Source organism: Centruroides vittatus, unplaced genomic scaffold (assembly GCF_030686945.1).
Source record: "Centruroides vittatus isolate TY-2023 unplaced genomic scaffold, ASM3068694v2 contig_82, whole genome shotgun sequence".
Classification (NCBI taxonomy): domain Eukaryota; kingdom Metazoa; phylum Arthropoda; class Arachnida; order Scorpiones; family Buthidae; genus Centruroides; species Centruroides vittatus.
In genome coordinates this window covers 320519-336685 of record NW_027122533.1, presented here as the reverse complement: position 1 = coordinate 336685, position 16167 = coordinate 320519, and the positions used below count along the sequence as shown (strand labels likewise).

The window sequence follows — 16167 nt, the reverse complement described above, 5'->3', positions numbered from 1 at the left end:
GGGTTGGTCTTCTCTTTCTCGGTGACCTTTCGTTTGCCCTTTTTTCCTGGGGGGTATTAAATTGGAATATTACTTTAAGTAATTCAATTATTTAATTAACTTAATATCAGCTTCTCACATTAGCATTTACAAACTTTTTATAAAAAGCTATTTCAATCCTCAAAATTCAGCATTTTTGCCAGTTTATGATAACAATATAACAGTTATTTCACTAAACGAAATATCATATTTGATAGAATTGTAAAACATTTCCACGCTGTATTCATATTATATCTAGACGAAACTTCAATGTTTTCTGAAAACCAATACAAGCTAAACCTTTACACTTTAAAATAAATATTATAACAAATATTATCTGATGTAAATCTAACATGTAAATTTGATGAGTAATACTATTAGTACATACGCAGTGTATAGAAAAGTGTAGACGGGACAAATTGAAAGAAAATGGACAGGAAAGAGAAAAGTAACCCATTCGACTCTGTTAGTGTTTTTTCTCGTATATTTTTCTGGTATGTAATATTTTTTTCATTTATAATTAAAATTTTGTAATATAAATCGTTGCTCAGGGGTAGTCTTTTAAAAGAAAACCCCTAACTTTTTATACCGTCATTTCCTGTTATAATACAGGTGTATACACAAATTTTATATTATTGTTGTATTTAATTTTTCGATTTTAGAAGATGAAACCGCAATTCTTCCTCTGTGCACGAGATTGTGATTCATAAAGTATATATTGATAGTATTAATTAATAGATTCTTGAGATAAATCAAAAAGATTTAATTAAAATTATTTTGTTTATTAAACACGCGTTGTAATCTGTATTCAATGTTGTTCAATTTATCGTTTAATCCAACATATTTTACAAAGTATAATTATAAAGTTAATTTCATTAGTTACTTAAAGTCATTATTTCAAGTAAGTAGTAAAAAATATTGTCGTTTATATTATTACCACTCAAACAATTTACAAACGTTTTTTGTGGCTAATAAAATAAAGGTGTCGCATAAATATAGAATTACACAGCATTATAGTTGGTTTAAAAACTATTTATATACTTGTATTATTAAATATATGAAAAATCACTTAAAAGATGAAGGAAATATGTAATCATTAAATTTAACGCTAGACTTCTTTGTGTAATGTACGTATTTGATATTTTCTGATTTATACGTTGCGTAATTTAAACATTGTTAATGACACGTGGCAATCAGTAAGAGAAATGTATTGTTATGAGAATATTAGTAGTAGTAGTGGTTTGGGCCATACTGATCACAAATCTTAATTAAATTAATTTATAACAATAAAATAAGGCAAAGTAAAATAAGGAAATAGTTCAATATTGTAACTTCTATAATAAATATTTGTGAAATTACATTGCATAAATATTCAAGAGCAGATCAAATAATTTTAAGATTTTTTTATAAATTTTTAAAATTTAATTGTGAAATAACATCATAAAAAGTTTAAGGAACTGGAAGAATTTTATATAATTTGCTTTATCCATTAAATTATCTATTATTTCAACGTTTTAATATATAAATTTGGATGGATATTCGTTAAATTTTGCCATTTCTCTCCAATTATTTCTGTAAATTTTTATAAATTTATTTTTATAGAGTAATATAATACTTTTTTATTGTTCATTGTTATAATCAATTGTATAGTCATTTCAATTACTCTTTATTGGTCTAAGGCAGTAGCCTGTTACAAAGGGAGTTACTTTTCCTTGTACTATATATCACCACATAACAATAATTATTCATCAAGTTTAACAAAGTTTATAACATAATTAAATAAATTAATTATGCATCGAGTTGATGCCTTATCAAACAAATTGTACATCGCGATCTCCGAATCACAAGTATTAAAACTTATCAGATCAAATGTTTTCCTTAAATCATAACTCTTTTCACATTCACAAATCATATGAAATTTAGAAAATGTTTTTTTTACATTTTGGACATAAGTTATCAGCAAATACATACAACTTGTTATTTATCAATAATATTTCTGTGTTAAGACGAAGATCGTCGGATAAAAAAAAATCGCTTCACTCCGAACGGTAGATTCGATAGTATATAACTATTAATATTTGGGTAATCTAGTAACGAACTATACCAATTTGGTATTAAACGTGAACGGATATCTTCCACATCACGTGTTAACAATATTTCAAATATATTTCGGGTTATTTGGTTACACCAATCTTCACTTAAATTTGGCGAGTTAATAAGCGGATCAATGGAAAAACCAAAACTGTTGATCACTTTAGAAAGTTGAGCTACCCAATTCCTTTTGGAATGTTTTGGTATTGATTTTTTATATATCTGTTTTAAGAGGTTAAATGTAATATTACTACTCTCCATTAACTTCATTAACAGTTTCATACTTCTCTTAATAAATAATGCTGTAGTGCTATATCTGCTTATCTCCAGCCTTAACGCACTCCCAGGAATTTTATACTCTAAACAAAATAGTCTACGTATAAATTAGTTCTGAATAATTTCCAGTTTATGGTGATTAGAGATACACCATAAAGGTAATGCATAACTCACTGAGTTGTAAACTATTGAATTAAACAATTTAAACTGTGTTTGGATATTTCTTAAGTGAGTCTTGGCAAATAATTTCATTGCACCATTAATTACTCTATTAGCTTTTTCCATCATAGCCTTAATTTGTCTATCAAAGGATAATAAAGGTGTTAAAATTATTCCCAAAAATTTAATTTCATTAACTACTTTTAATTCTATGTTATTAATGTAAAAAGTCATACTTTTTCTGGGGAGTCTACTCCCATTTCTGAATATCATTATTTGTGATTTATTTAAATTAATGTTTAATTTTAGCTGGTTGAAATATGCGGTTATTGCTTGGATTTTCCTTCTGAGAGCAACAGCTGTGGGTGCAATAATTACTATGTCGTCAGCATAGGAAACAGAATGAGTAACAGTATCACCTATCAAAAATCCGTCTTCATCTTTGTCAAAATTATTATTAATGTCAAAGGTAAAAAAGTTAAACAAATGCTGAGACCACGGGTCTCCCTGCAACAATCCTCGGTCTATCACATAGGGACTACCCTGTTCGCCTTCGTGCCTAATAATTGTGTCATAATGGCCGAATAGTAGACCAATTAAGTTAATCATAGAATTATCCGCTCGAAATTGAGACATTTTGTTTTGTAAAGCTCTTATATTAACTGAATCGTAAGCCTTCTCTAGATCCAAGAATAGTGCATATACTTTTTGTCGTTTTCTGTGAAGTTGAATTTGGATTATCGCCAACAATACAAATAGTGCCAATTGGGTACCTCCTTTTTTAATAAAAGAAAATTGCGTAGGATTCTTCAGATTCTCGTGGTCTATCCATTCATTAAATCTTATAACCAGCAACAAAGTAAAAAGCTTACGAAACGACGAGAGTAGCGCAATCGGCCGATAGTTGCATGGGTTAGATCTCTCTCCTTTTTTGTATATCATTTTAAATATTACCTGGTTCCACTTATTAGGAATTACACTCTTAATATACAATCTATTGTATAATCTAACAATATATTTTAGAATTGGTATTGTTAAGGTGTTTATCACTTTATTAGGGAATCTGTCACTTCCTGGAGCAGATTTAATTTTAAGCTTGCTAATACAGAACTGTAGCTCTTGGACACTAAAGATATCTTCCTTGGGTAATACCTCCTCTTTTAATTTTTCTTTCATAGTGATCTCTATCCTTTCCCTGTATTTAGCTGAAAAATTTTCAAAGTAACTATGCCATTTAGCAAATGGTATTATAACAGACCTCCTTGTCTAATCTATCGGTCGACAGAATTTATTAATTACTTCCCAGAATTTTTTGACTTCTTTAGTTTCAATCAAACTATTGTTTAAATTAGAAAAATATCTTCTCTTTTTATCTTTAATCAAATTATTGTAAATTCTTTTATTTTCAACATATTTTTTTCCAGTCTATTTCTTGATTAGTATTCCTGAAGTGAGCCAAACTTTTTTGTTTCTTTTTCTTGTAATAATAACATTTGTTGTCAAACCAGCATTGTTTATATCTCCGTGGAGAATTTCCCGACCAGAAACTAAATCGACAAGTTTCTAAAAGCCTCATAAGATTTTCATAATTGTCTATCGGACCCAACTCTTCTTCATGACGCAATATTTCATTTAACCCTTTTGGAACTTCTTCTACTAAACTCTTTGTGTTAAATCTTATGCTTCTTCTTGTACCAGATCTTAACTGTTTCTGTGAACCAGAACGTAAAGCATTTATGTTTATCCTATATCCTGTTATAGTTAATTGAATTGGAAAATGATCAGACTGATCCTTATCTGCTACCGTCATTTTGTTACGAAATAGTTCAATATAATAATTATTTGATTGATATTTGTTTTTTATTTATTAAATACCTATACAATGTATTGGTTATGAAAATATCTATTTTTTGTTTAATTCAGAATTGTTGGTAAGATAGAATATCGCAAAGAGAACAATGCTTTTGAAAATACTTGTGGTAATAACAAGTTTTAAAAAATATTATCTGATTCTTGATACCCAAAATATAAGATGTTTAAATAATTGTAGTTTCTTTTTTTTAAAAAAGAGTTTTTTCTATCTGTCCACTTTTAAATAAAAATAATTTGTTATACGTTGTGAAACAATGTAGTAAGTTTTGTAAATTACTATGTTTAATCCAGACAGTTATATCCGGTGGTTTTGGTCTATAAAATTTAATCCATTAATTTTTTTGGTATTAAAATTAACATGGTATTTATTTGTCGTTGATAATTGATACTTTTTAACAGAATATATATAAATGTCTATTACAGCTTCTACAGAACTGTGTAATGTTTTTATCGCCAACTGACGATAAATAATTTTACGATTTTTAACTTGAAATGTTTTCAAAATCTATTAGCATCGCATTCTGTAATTTTATATAAATAAAAATTAGGATTAGTATTATTTTATACTTAGTAAAAATATTTAAAGAGAAAATGACAAAAAAGGTTTCAAACATAAATATTTTTACTGGTCATATAGAATGTTTATTGATATACCAAATGTTTTTTTTATGCTATTTTTGATATTATATCACAATTATATTCAATTATTTTATCCGTTTTATCAAACTGTTAACGTAAAATATATAAAATTATAATTTTGCACAAATCAGATCGTGATGCACAAAATTTAAACTTTATACGTTAAAATATATCTTTGTTCTTTATGCCAGAAATGTTACAGAATTCGTTGCTAGAATTTTTACAATAAAAAATAATTAATTTTTATATATTTATGAATCTTCAGATACTTCTTTTTATACATATGTTTGTAGTGTTTTAAGTATATATAAAAGAATTTCGAGTGTAAATTATATCAGTGATCAATTTATATCTTACTTGAAAACGAATTAACTGCGTAAGACATCTTGACGAAACTTCAAGGTTTTCTGAACAAAAATGACTTGCTAAACCTTTACATTTTAAAATAAATATTACGTTATTTGATTGATGTGTAGATTTGATGAATAATAGTACATATGTAGTATATAGAAAAGTGTAGACGTAGAAAATGGAGAGGAAAGAGAAAAGTAACCCATTCGACTCAGTTGGTGTTTTTTCTCGTATATTTTTCTGCTATGTAATATTTTCTTTGATTAATATTTGAAATTTTGTAATATAAAATGTTTGCTCAGGGGTAGTCTTTTAAAAGTAAACCCTTAACTTTATATACCGTCATTTCATGTTCTAATACAGGTGTATACACAAATTTTATATTATTGTTTTTGTATTTAATTTTTCGAGTTTAGAAGATGAAACCGCAATTCTTTCTCTGTGCACGAGATTGTGAAACATACAGTTTACATTGATAGAAATTAATTACCGTATATCTCAGCAGATAAGACGAGGTATAAATTTTCGTCGAAGTCTTATAGTTTTATCTTATATTTGTCCTATAAGACGACCCCAAACCATCAATGGCCTATAAATTTACTTTAGATAAGCGATCATCATCTGAATAATAATACTGTATAGCGTATACGGAATTATGTCCTATTTGTAATTTTTCAAATGAACAAATTTTATTTTCTTGCATCTGGCAGTACTGCCTTGCGATTGTTGCAAACATTCACACTGATTCCGCATTCGGGTGACTATTCACAAAAACATCGCATGGGCTATTCTATTTTGTGGAGATACCCTATTCTCTACTAGTAAATAATTACGGTTTGTCCGTTTTTTTTATAATGGTTTTAATTTATATAAATTACAATCTAATTTTTTTTGTATCTGCCTTATAAAAAGACCCCGGATTTTGGGGGCTTTTTTTATGATTCAACTATCGTCTTATCTTCCGAGATATACGGTAATAGATTCTTGAGATAAACTAAAAAGATTTAATTAAATATATTTTGTTTATCAGACTCGCGATGTAATCTGTATTCGATGTGTGTTTAATTTATCGTTTAATCTAACATATTTTGCAAAGTATAATTAAAAAGTTAATTTCGTTAATTACTTAAAGTCATTATTTCAAGTAAGTAGTAAAAAATATTATCGTTTATATTGTTGCCATTCAAACAATTTAGAAACGTTTTATGTAGCCCATGAGGTAAAGTTGTTGCATAAACATAGAATTACACAGCATTATACTTGGAGAATAGATATTTACACACTTGTATTATTAAATATACGAAGAATTACTTAACAGATAAAGGAAATAAAGTAGTCATTATATTTAACGCTAGACTTCTTTCTGTAGTATACGTATTTAATTTTTTTTAATAAGTATTCATTTGTTGAAAGTGCACATTGCATTTTAAATATCGTTAATAATACGTGGCAATTAGTAGGAGAGATAATTTGTTGTGAGAATATATTTACACCTCACAAATCTTCGGTTATACATCTAGAATATCCACTGAGTTATTTTTGACTAAAAATAATTTAACGTTATTGTGAGTGGAGGGTCGGCACCTCTTTAGTGCTTCGTCACGATAGACACCACCGTGTCTCGATTGACAAGGAAGCCGAGACAGTGTGTAGATTCGGTCACGCGAGTGGCGCGTGCGCGGGTGATCAGATTCGGGATGGAGTGAGAGACAGCGCACTGGAAGTGACTCATGCATTGACTACGTTAACGAAACAAGGTTTATTTGTAAAGGACGAAAAAACTCACTGCAATACATAAATTCTCGATATTGAGTGTAATAGCAAAAATAGAGTTAGATAGGCCTAACTTCGCGGTTCTCGAGAGAGAGAGAGTTTACATAAGACTCGCATCGCAATAAATACCTTATAGAGGATCTTGTAAAGGGTCTTGGTCTGGGGTGCTCTGGTTAAACGAAAGAAAGGTTAGGATCGGGAAATAGTTCGGGTGTCTAGTAGACAGGTATCCAGTAGATGTTCATGGGCAGACGTATCCGAAAAGGGTTGTGACTTGCAGAGCTTGGGACAGAGATCTCGCAACGATTTTTCACTATCGAGGGACTGGCGACAACTAACTCTTCGGCGGCCAATTTTGATATTAGTACGATATCGTCCGGCCAAGAGGTCAGCAGATCACGGGAATGCATCGTTTTTGCCGTCGAGAAAGTGTAAGAAGAGATTCTCTCAGGTAGTAGATGATAACAATCACTGAGCAAGTATGACAACATTGACAATCGAAGTTTGGTAAAAGTCAAATTATCACATTATATTTAATGCAGCGGATTAAATTCATTTAATCGGTAGTTTATTTATTTTCATTGTTCACATAATTATTCTAATAGTTTTATATGTAAATTGTTATTTTTTTTTCTCTATTTCTCTCTCTCTCTCTCTATGTCAAATCCCATATATTAATATGCACAATTATGCCCTTTTTCTTTTCTTACATGATTAAAACCGTCTGTTATCTTGCTTATTTCAATGTTTTCATCATTCATTAATAGTTTGAAGGAACATTATCAATATGGTTAACAACAGCATCAAGAATAAATTGATCCTTAAAGTAGAAGAAAGTTATTCTGTGCAGATCTACTTTGTAAACTTAAGCATTGTGTTTAAGAAAGGTAATCAAGGGTATAAATGTTGCAGGTGAACACACGACCACCCCTTGCTGTACCTGCGTAAGCGTACTAGCAATTTCATCAACTTCAGTGTAACACCACCCCCTATAAGAACTTATGCACCATACCCACAAAGGTCACGCCAGTAGTTTATAGTGCCATGCACATAAAGCCTGTAAGGTGATGATCTTGTGTACTGCCCCAGTACCGAGGTGCTATGTACTCCATATAATAAATTAGAACTCTTGCAGAACGTTTATGCACACCCTTGCTGCAGAACCAAGTGTCTTTCTCGAGCATGAAGGAACACCATAAAATCCTACAATAAAACCTGTATAAATCAATATACAATTCAAACCTATATAAACCGGTATACGCTTAAAACCTATATATATTAGCAAAACCTTGTATATATAAGTAGTAGTGGTTTGGGAAGCTTTGATCACAAAATTAATTTTTAAATAATAACTAAAATTACAAATAATTTTAAAAATATAAGTAAATTAAATTAAGATTACAAATAAAAATTTGTAATGTTTATAACACGAATGGAATTATTTTCAACTCACAAATAATAAAAGTTTTTCGACAGTAGGAGTTAAAGTTTTATTATCAAAATTGGATTTATGTTTAAAATAATTTTCTCGAAGCGAGTGGTTGATAAAGTTTTATTATCAATATTGGAATTAATCAGTTATTAATAACTTTGTTAATTCTTCTGTCCTTGTGCACAATTACAAAACCGAATGTTCCATCTTATTTCTATATTTCTCTGTTGACTTTAAAATAACGCAAAACAATAGGAAAATTATCGGGAATATCGAAAGAAAAATTATTTAGTGCAGTAATATAGCTATCCAGAGACTTGTACAAACGAGGAAAAACAGAATAATTTTTGTCGAGGTCATAATTAATAATAAAACCGTATACTTCCATGATTACAGATGGCAATAAAATAAATTCTAACATATTCTAAAATTTAATTTACATCAAAAACCAGCATATCACATTTCTTATATAATTAATTGTGAAAGGTAAGTATTATTTGTGGTCACAAAATTCGTGTTTTAAAAAATTATTATAAACACGACAAATTTTTATTTCTAATCTTAATTTAATTTACTCTTATTTTAAAAATTATTTAAAATTGTAATTGAATTGAAATGAAACTTATGTTTTTAAAATGAAAAAAATTTAGTTACTAAAATGAAGTGAAAGTAAAATATATATTATAAGAATTTAACTCAAATTGTACAGTAGCAATAATAATAAAGATATTAAAAAATGGTCTTTTTTCAAATCAAATTTATCCTGTGTGATCGAACCAACTCGTTAAACTTTGAAATACTATGGTTTAAACTAAACCATAATTTCATTCAAATAATATTTATTTAACTGATAAACTTTAATTAAAGATATTAAATTTATAAAATGAAACTCTGATTATACACATTTTTGACAAGACTATGTCTTGTTTATAAAATCGTACGTCTTGCTGTCTTATCAGCTTAGTGGTATGAAGGAGTACATGTCAGGAGTTGAAATTTGGCACAGAGTATTAGGTGCCCAAATCATGCGCGCATAAAAAAATACAAACTAGTAGGTAGTCAGGGCACTGAGAACCAAAACACAATAAAATACAAAATGGCGACACTTTCTACAAACAGACAGTAGTGCGAGATTTGCGCATGCGTTATTCGTTCATAAGTTGGAAATACGAATATTGTGAAATCGAATTTTGACAAAACACGTGCGTTGGGAAGTTCGAAAAGCGAATGTTGCTAAATCGAATTTTGACAAACGAATCTTTGAAAAAACCGTTGACCTGTCCCGTGTTAATTCCCCACATATTTCTGGTCGCCACATGCAAACCTTGACCGATTGACCGGAGATATCTCGTTTCATCATCGGAACTTTTTGAAACTAGATGCGCGTGTTATAATATATTAAAAGTAACTTCCGAAATAGAATTATTTTTTCTTTTACATTTATTAATATATATATATACGTTTTGTTTGTGCAAAGTAAAAAAAAAATAATTGCGAACGATGCAATAGCCACCATTATTTTTTTCAAAATCTCGCATATTCTTTTAGAGTTATACATTGGACTCACACAGACTTTGAGCAACTCCAAAGGAAAACAAGAACAACACTTTCTAAGCATAAAGAACATCATCCTAAATCTGCCATAGAAAGTTTACCCCTTCCACGTAAAAATGGTTCACTCAGAGGATCTTGAAACAATCAGAAATGCAAAAACTTCAGACTTTTTTTCTGTATATATGATAATACGTGTTTGTGTGTGTACATGTGTACACGTGTTCTTGTGGGAGGCACGATTATTTCTAGCCTTTTTATATCGTTATAACGGCCGTGTCTTTTATAGGATGGTTGGTGTATAAGGGAATTGATGATATTAAATTTTAATAGATAAAGCTCGAACAGGTGAAGAGAGAAAGGGGTCGTGTCATATCTCGAATAGAATCGGACTTAATGACGATTTTACTCGTTATTAGCATTTACAATTTCTTTTATAAAACCTGTCCCTACTCTCCAAATTAAGCTTTTTGCCATTTGACAATAATTTAAAAATATAAAAAGCTTTTAAATAAAATATCGTAACAGATGATGTCACCAAATATTGCCAGAAAAGTTAAGAAACTTTTTACTGAATTTTTTACAATGTTTATTGTTAAACGTTTATTCATTTGTTTTCTTCAGAAATATTGAGAAAATATCGTTGAACAATTATACTAATTTAGTACTTGAAAACATAATAAATAGCAAAATTCGAAACGTGCATAGTTTCGGAAAAATATTTTTCGCAAATTAAGCACTTTAATCGTAATCATTGTAATGAATTACGATGAATCATTTATGTTGATAAACATTGTTCATTGTGTTGTACGGTAAGTTGAGTATCACCATAGTAATTTCACAATTATCAGTATAAGAAAATTACAGTAAACGGGAATAATAATTAAATTATTACTTTTTCAGTTGGATTTTCCCAATAATAAACAAGGGAAGAAAGCGAGTTTTAAAGGAAGAAGATTTATACAAAAGTTCAAAACATCATACTTCGGAGTATCTTGGCGATTTGCTTCAAAAGTATGTTAATTAGTATTTAGTTGTGGACATCGATATTTCAGTTACTTCTATTTGATTCTTTTCAGCTTTATTTGTGATTTTGTCAGGCGTAATGAAACTAAATAGAAAAATAAGCAATATTTATCTTAGTCTTTACTACTTTGTACTAAAATACTTAGCTCAGTACTTAACAATATAAAAATTTATAGCAAAATTTATATTTTTTTCATTTACAGTAAATATTTTAATGGAATATTACAATACTATTTTCTTTTCCTAGATTTTGTTTAAATTTTATTACTTAAATTCTTTTACAGTCAAAATAATATTCAAAACTTTCTACATCACGTCTTCTGTTCCTATAATTAAGTGAATCATTAATTAAATTCATTGTATTTAGTGCTCTGAAAAACATAAACTTGGAGAATTAGTTGAGGTTTCGTACATTTACCATACAGTATATAACGCTGCTACAATGTTAATCATGTAAGAAGGTTTTTAATAAACACAATTTAAAACTTAACAGTTGTATGATTTATATAAGTACAGTTTTTTAGCATTTTTTATGTAAATTTTGATATAAGAATGTTGTCTTAACTGACAATTCGCATTGTTTAATATTTCAACCTAGCTATTATAAACAATTGGTTTTGCCACTCCAGTACTGAAAACCATAATATCAGTACTCACAATTTATTTATTTATGTCAAAAGTACTTTTGTCTATACAGAATAATATTTCCAGTTATTATTTTTCTACTGAACAATATAATAATTTAATTATAATAATTGAAAAATATTCAATTTAGTCACAATTTTAATAACAAGTAGATTAAAATTTCCAAAACAATATAAAATATCCTTAATTTCCTAACTTTTTAATCTGAAGAACATGCTCTGTAAATTTTTCAGTTGAACACGACATGCAAAGTTTCTGAATGAAAAAATGCTGATGTTTCACAGGTGCCACATGGCTAAACTCCTAACTAAACTGAAAAGAACATCGCCTAGACGTAACAATTGTTCGAAATGTGGAACATACTTGGCTTTTGTTCCCAGCATGAAACTCATTTCTGCATGGATTTATGATGGATGTTAGTGTGTGTGTGTGGCACGATTTGTTTATGCTGTTTTGAAGCTTAATAACTCCTGTGCTTTCTGTTGAAAATTTCTGAAATTTTGCAGAGAGGTTTGTTTATTAAGAAGATTGATGAATTAAAATTTTTATATTTAAAAGTAAAAAGAGTGGAAGATAAAGGAAACAGTGTTATATGACCAGTAGAGTCAGACTTAACGATTTTACTCGTTATTAACATTTAATTATTTATAAAACCTGTTTCTACCTTCCAAATTAAGCTCTTTGCCTTTTTTATAATAATTAAAAAAAAATAAAAAGTTTTAAAAATAAAGTTTAATAACGGATGGCACCACCAAATGTTTCCGGGAAAGTTAAGCAACTCGTTCCTACAATTTTTTTTTTTTTTTAAGTTACGATTCATAATGCCAAGTGTATCAATGACTGTGACTGGTACTTTTTAAATTCATTCAGTTAATACTAACTTTAACACTTTTTCATCTCTTAAGAGCAATTTAAACAAGTCTTAGGTGAAGTCTTTTGGGCATTAGAGTAAGCAACTTTCAAATAAAGAGGGGATCATCCCAACTGATCTAACATGAATCACTTTTCAAATAATAACAGTAAAACAAAATTAACTAGTAGTCGTTGACCATTCTCTCTCCCGGGAAGAGGTCAACCACTACTTTTGGTCGAATTAAATTTAATCCCCTTCTGCAGCAGCCAATTCTGTCTCTGCACCAGCAATATGGTGGTATACGAATAGCAAAATTACATAAGAAAAAGTTAATGACAAAGCATGAAATATATTTTAGAAGGTTTTTGAGGTTTCCATTTTTAAATATTTGGTCATTATTTTGCGAACATTAAAGCCCAGGACCGAGTTATCTTGGGTTATGGGTAGAAAGGTTGGTTGGCAGATTACCATTTGCTATTTGGCTGTTAATGATATAGTACACTGAAGTTTACATTAGAAAAAAAAATTAATATATCATATTTACAATTCCTTTTTACTTGACCAATGCTATTTTGCCATATTGTACAGTACCATCGATACAAAATGGCACAAATTCATTGGTCAAGTATCGTAAACATGCAGTGGTAGGCTAAAATAACTACACACTTATATGGTTTTCGTTTTAATCTTTGTTTTTTTTATTTTTTGCCATGGCAACACTATCTTATCTGCTAGTAAGTTGATACATGTGTACATACATATATTAAAAGAGATGTTTTGCTTACTGAACTGCTTATGCAACAAACAATATAACAAATTTTCCGAAAAATTCGTATTAATCCAACTTGAATATTAGTAAAGTAATCAAAAAATCAATAATCAAATTGAATAGAAAGTATTTAAACCGATTTTTTACTTATACCAATTAAAATGCTATGAAATTTATACTTACTTTACATACTGAGAAATTATACATCAAAAAATGTTAATTATAATTTTAAAAGTTTTAAAACCTGGTATATGTTTGTTAATCTGTAGCGTACTTACTTAGGGTGAAGTCTGAGTGTTGAAAACGCAGAAATATTGTAAACTTCAGTATACATAATTCAATCAGTTAAATGCCATCTGTTCACTGCAGACATTACTGTACATTCTGTAACAACACATGCTGCTGCAAGTGACATGTTCATGCATGCTATTTACTCATGTCACTCTAAAATGAAACATTACATGCTTATACTGTGTTAACATTCAGTGGCGTGCCGTCATTGGAAGCGATGGAAGCGCCGATTCCACCTTCCAATGACCTTCCCTTGTATTTATAAAATATAAATTTTCATATTTTAACGTACTTTGCATTAATTAAAATTAATATTTTATTATAACTGCATTATGCATCTTTTACAAATTTCTATACTACATGTGAAAAAAACGATAAGATTGCTATTGTATATTCGATTAATTCGGTAGCGGAAGGAGTGTCGAAACCGGGTCAGTTTCCAATCAGCCAGATTATATAGGCATTGTCACATGCGGTTTACAGAGCACCAACCTCACCCGGTTTAGCTGGTAGAAGCAACACACGCATAAAGAGTCCTTCTTTATATCCCGGAGCGGTTGTGGGCTGTTAGCCGCCTGCTAGATATTCGGCCACCCTCGCCCGATTATGTGAATCACGAGCAGACTAGATCAACAGCGGACAACCCCCGGCCCGCGGGCCAGCTACGGCTGGCGAAAAGTTTCTATCCGGCCCGCGAGATCTTTAATAGATTATTAAATTGGAAAAATAACTAATTAATAGTTAATTTTCCAATTCTTTGTAATTTTCGAAAACGATAAGAGAAATAAATGTAGTATAAATTTTTTATTTATTTATTTTTATTTATTTGCAAACTAAAAAAATTACGAGTCACAAAAAGTTGTCAATTAACTACTACAGCCCGCGGAAAAACGTAAAATTTATTCTGGCCCGTGTTATAAAAAAGGTTGCCCACCTAGACTAGATTTATAACTTAACCCAACCGATAGGAGTTTACAGGCATGTTTTTATGATAGTTCTGTATAGTTGACAGAAGTTAAAAAAAATCCATTAAAATATTTGGTATATTTATTCTGTATTTAGTCTGCTCTCCCATCTTATATTACTTACGGGTTTCAATGTTAAACCGGTGATATTACGATTATAGTATGTCCCATCTGTAAGGGGATGCAGAAAAAACGTGTACAATTCTTGTATAATGTTAAAAAATTAACTGTTACTTTGGCATCATCATTTACAACCAAATTTAATGAATGAGACGTACAATGGTACAAAAAAAGCTCTAGAATTTATTTTCCTTAAATTTACGATTTATGTATCTGTTGTCATAAAAATTTCTTTCCACTTCTTCCCCAAGACTACAGATATTCGAGTACAAAGTAACCGGATTCGACTTATTTCTATTTAAGAAGTAGTTAAATAATTAAGCGATTAGGGAATTAGAAACATAAATAAAATCTCGATGAAAGAACCGAAATTTTACTTAAACAGAAGCTTAACCGAACCAATCTCTTGCCGAGTACAGTGGGGTCTGATCTTTTCGTAATATTAGATGTAATAAAGACAGAAATTTCTCCAGTTCAATGAGAGTGACCGAAAAGTTGTAAATTTTGGAAATTTCCGTGAACACTCGATCCTAAAACGAATTAGTTAGAAAACGAACGACAGACAACCTGTTAAGTTTAACATATTTAGATTTTTACAGCTATGGTGAGAAACGTTTAATATCCACAACAACCCCGTCGCGTCCTTTGATATATACTAGCGACGCGACAAAAGAGGCATTTGACATTGACCGGTATCGGCACCCTCGGGATTTGGCACGGACACACCTACCTGGACCGTCTCTGATTCCATTCATTAGCCACTCGTAGGGAGCTACAGTATTTCACTAAGTGGATTGTTTTAAGATTTAAAAAGTAAAGAATATTTTGTTATTTTTATGTACGTTTCTTCCCAAAGTTATATTTAATTATAAGTTTCATTAAAAGTATATTCATACAATTGAAGAATTTTTTGTACTAGGTATGTATATTCGTCACACATTTTGTTTTACCAAGTAAGTTTTTCTGATAATTTTAATTTTAGCCCTTATATCGTGGCTAGTGATTCAAAAATTTATTTTAAAAAAGTTTTGGCTCGAGACCATATAATGAAAAAGAAAACATTATTAAAAGAGAAAGACCAATGCCTAAATTAAATATAAATACGTCAACAAAAAAATTTCGACATTTTGACGATAAAATTTATGACGAATGACGATTCTTTCGTAAAATTGAAGCAATTTGGAAATCAAAGAGGAATAGAATTTAACATTGGTAGACAATATAAAATAAATATTGAAAATTATAACGAGATAATTACGATTAATAGATATATCTAAATTAATAGATGTTATATGTTTTTTCTCAAAGCGAGAATTGGCATTTAGAGGGCGTAGGG

At 29.6% G+C, this 16167-nt stretch overlaps 1 protein-coding gene across 2 annotated transcripts in view; it reads left to right on the top strand.

Annotated features, from left to right (window-relative positions):
* The first annotated feature begins 422 nt into the window (after positions 1 to 422).
* LOC136982305 (ATP-binding cassette sub-family C member 4-like) overlaps positions 423 to 16167 on the top strand; it is an 87156-nt gene continuing 71411 nt past the window's right edge. For both annotated transcript variants that reach the window (XM_067278782.1, XM_067278781.1), the window contains exons 1-2: positions 423 to 512; positions 11066 to 11176. In XM_067278782.1, the coding sequence (XP_067134883.1) occupies positions 448 to 512; positions 11066 to 11176 (176 nt within the window). In that variant the 5' untranslated portion in view covers positions 423 to 447. The remainder of the gene's footprint in view (positions 513 to 11065; positions 11177 to 16167) is intronic.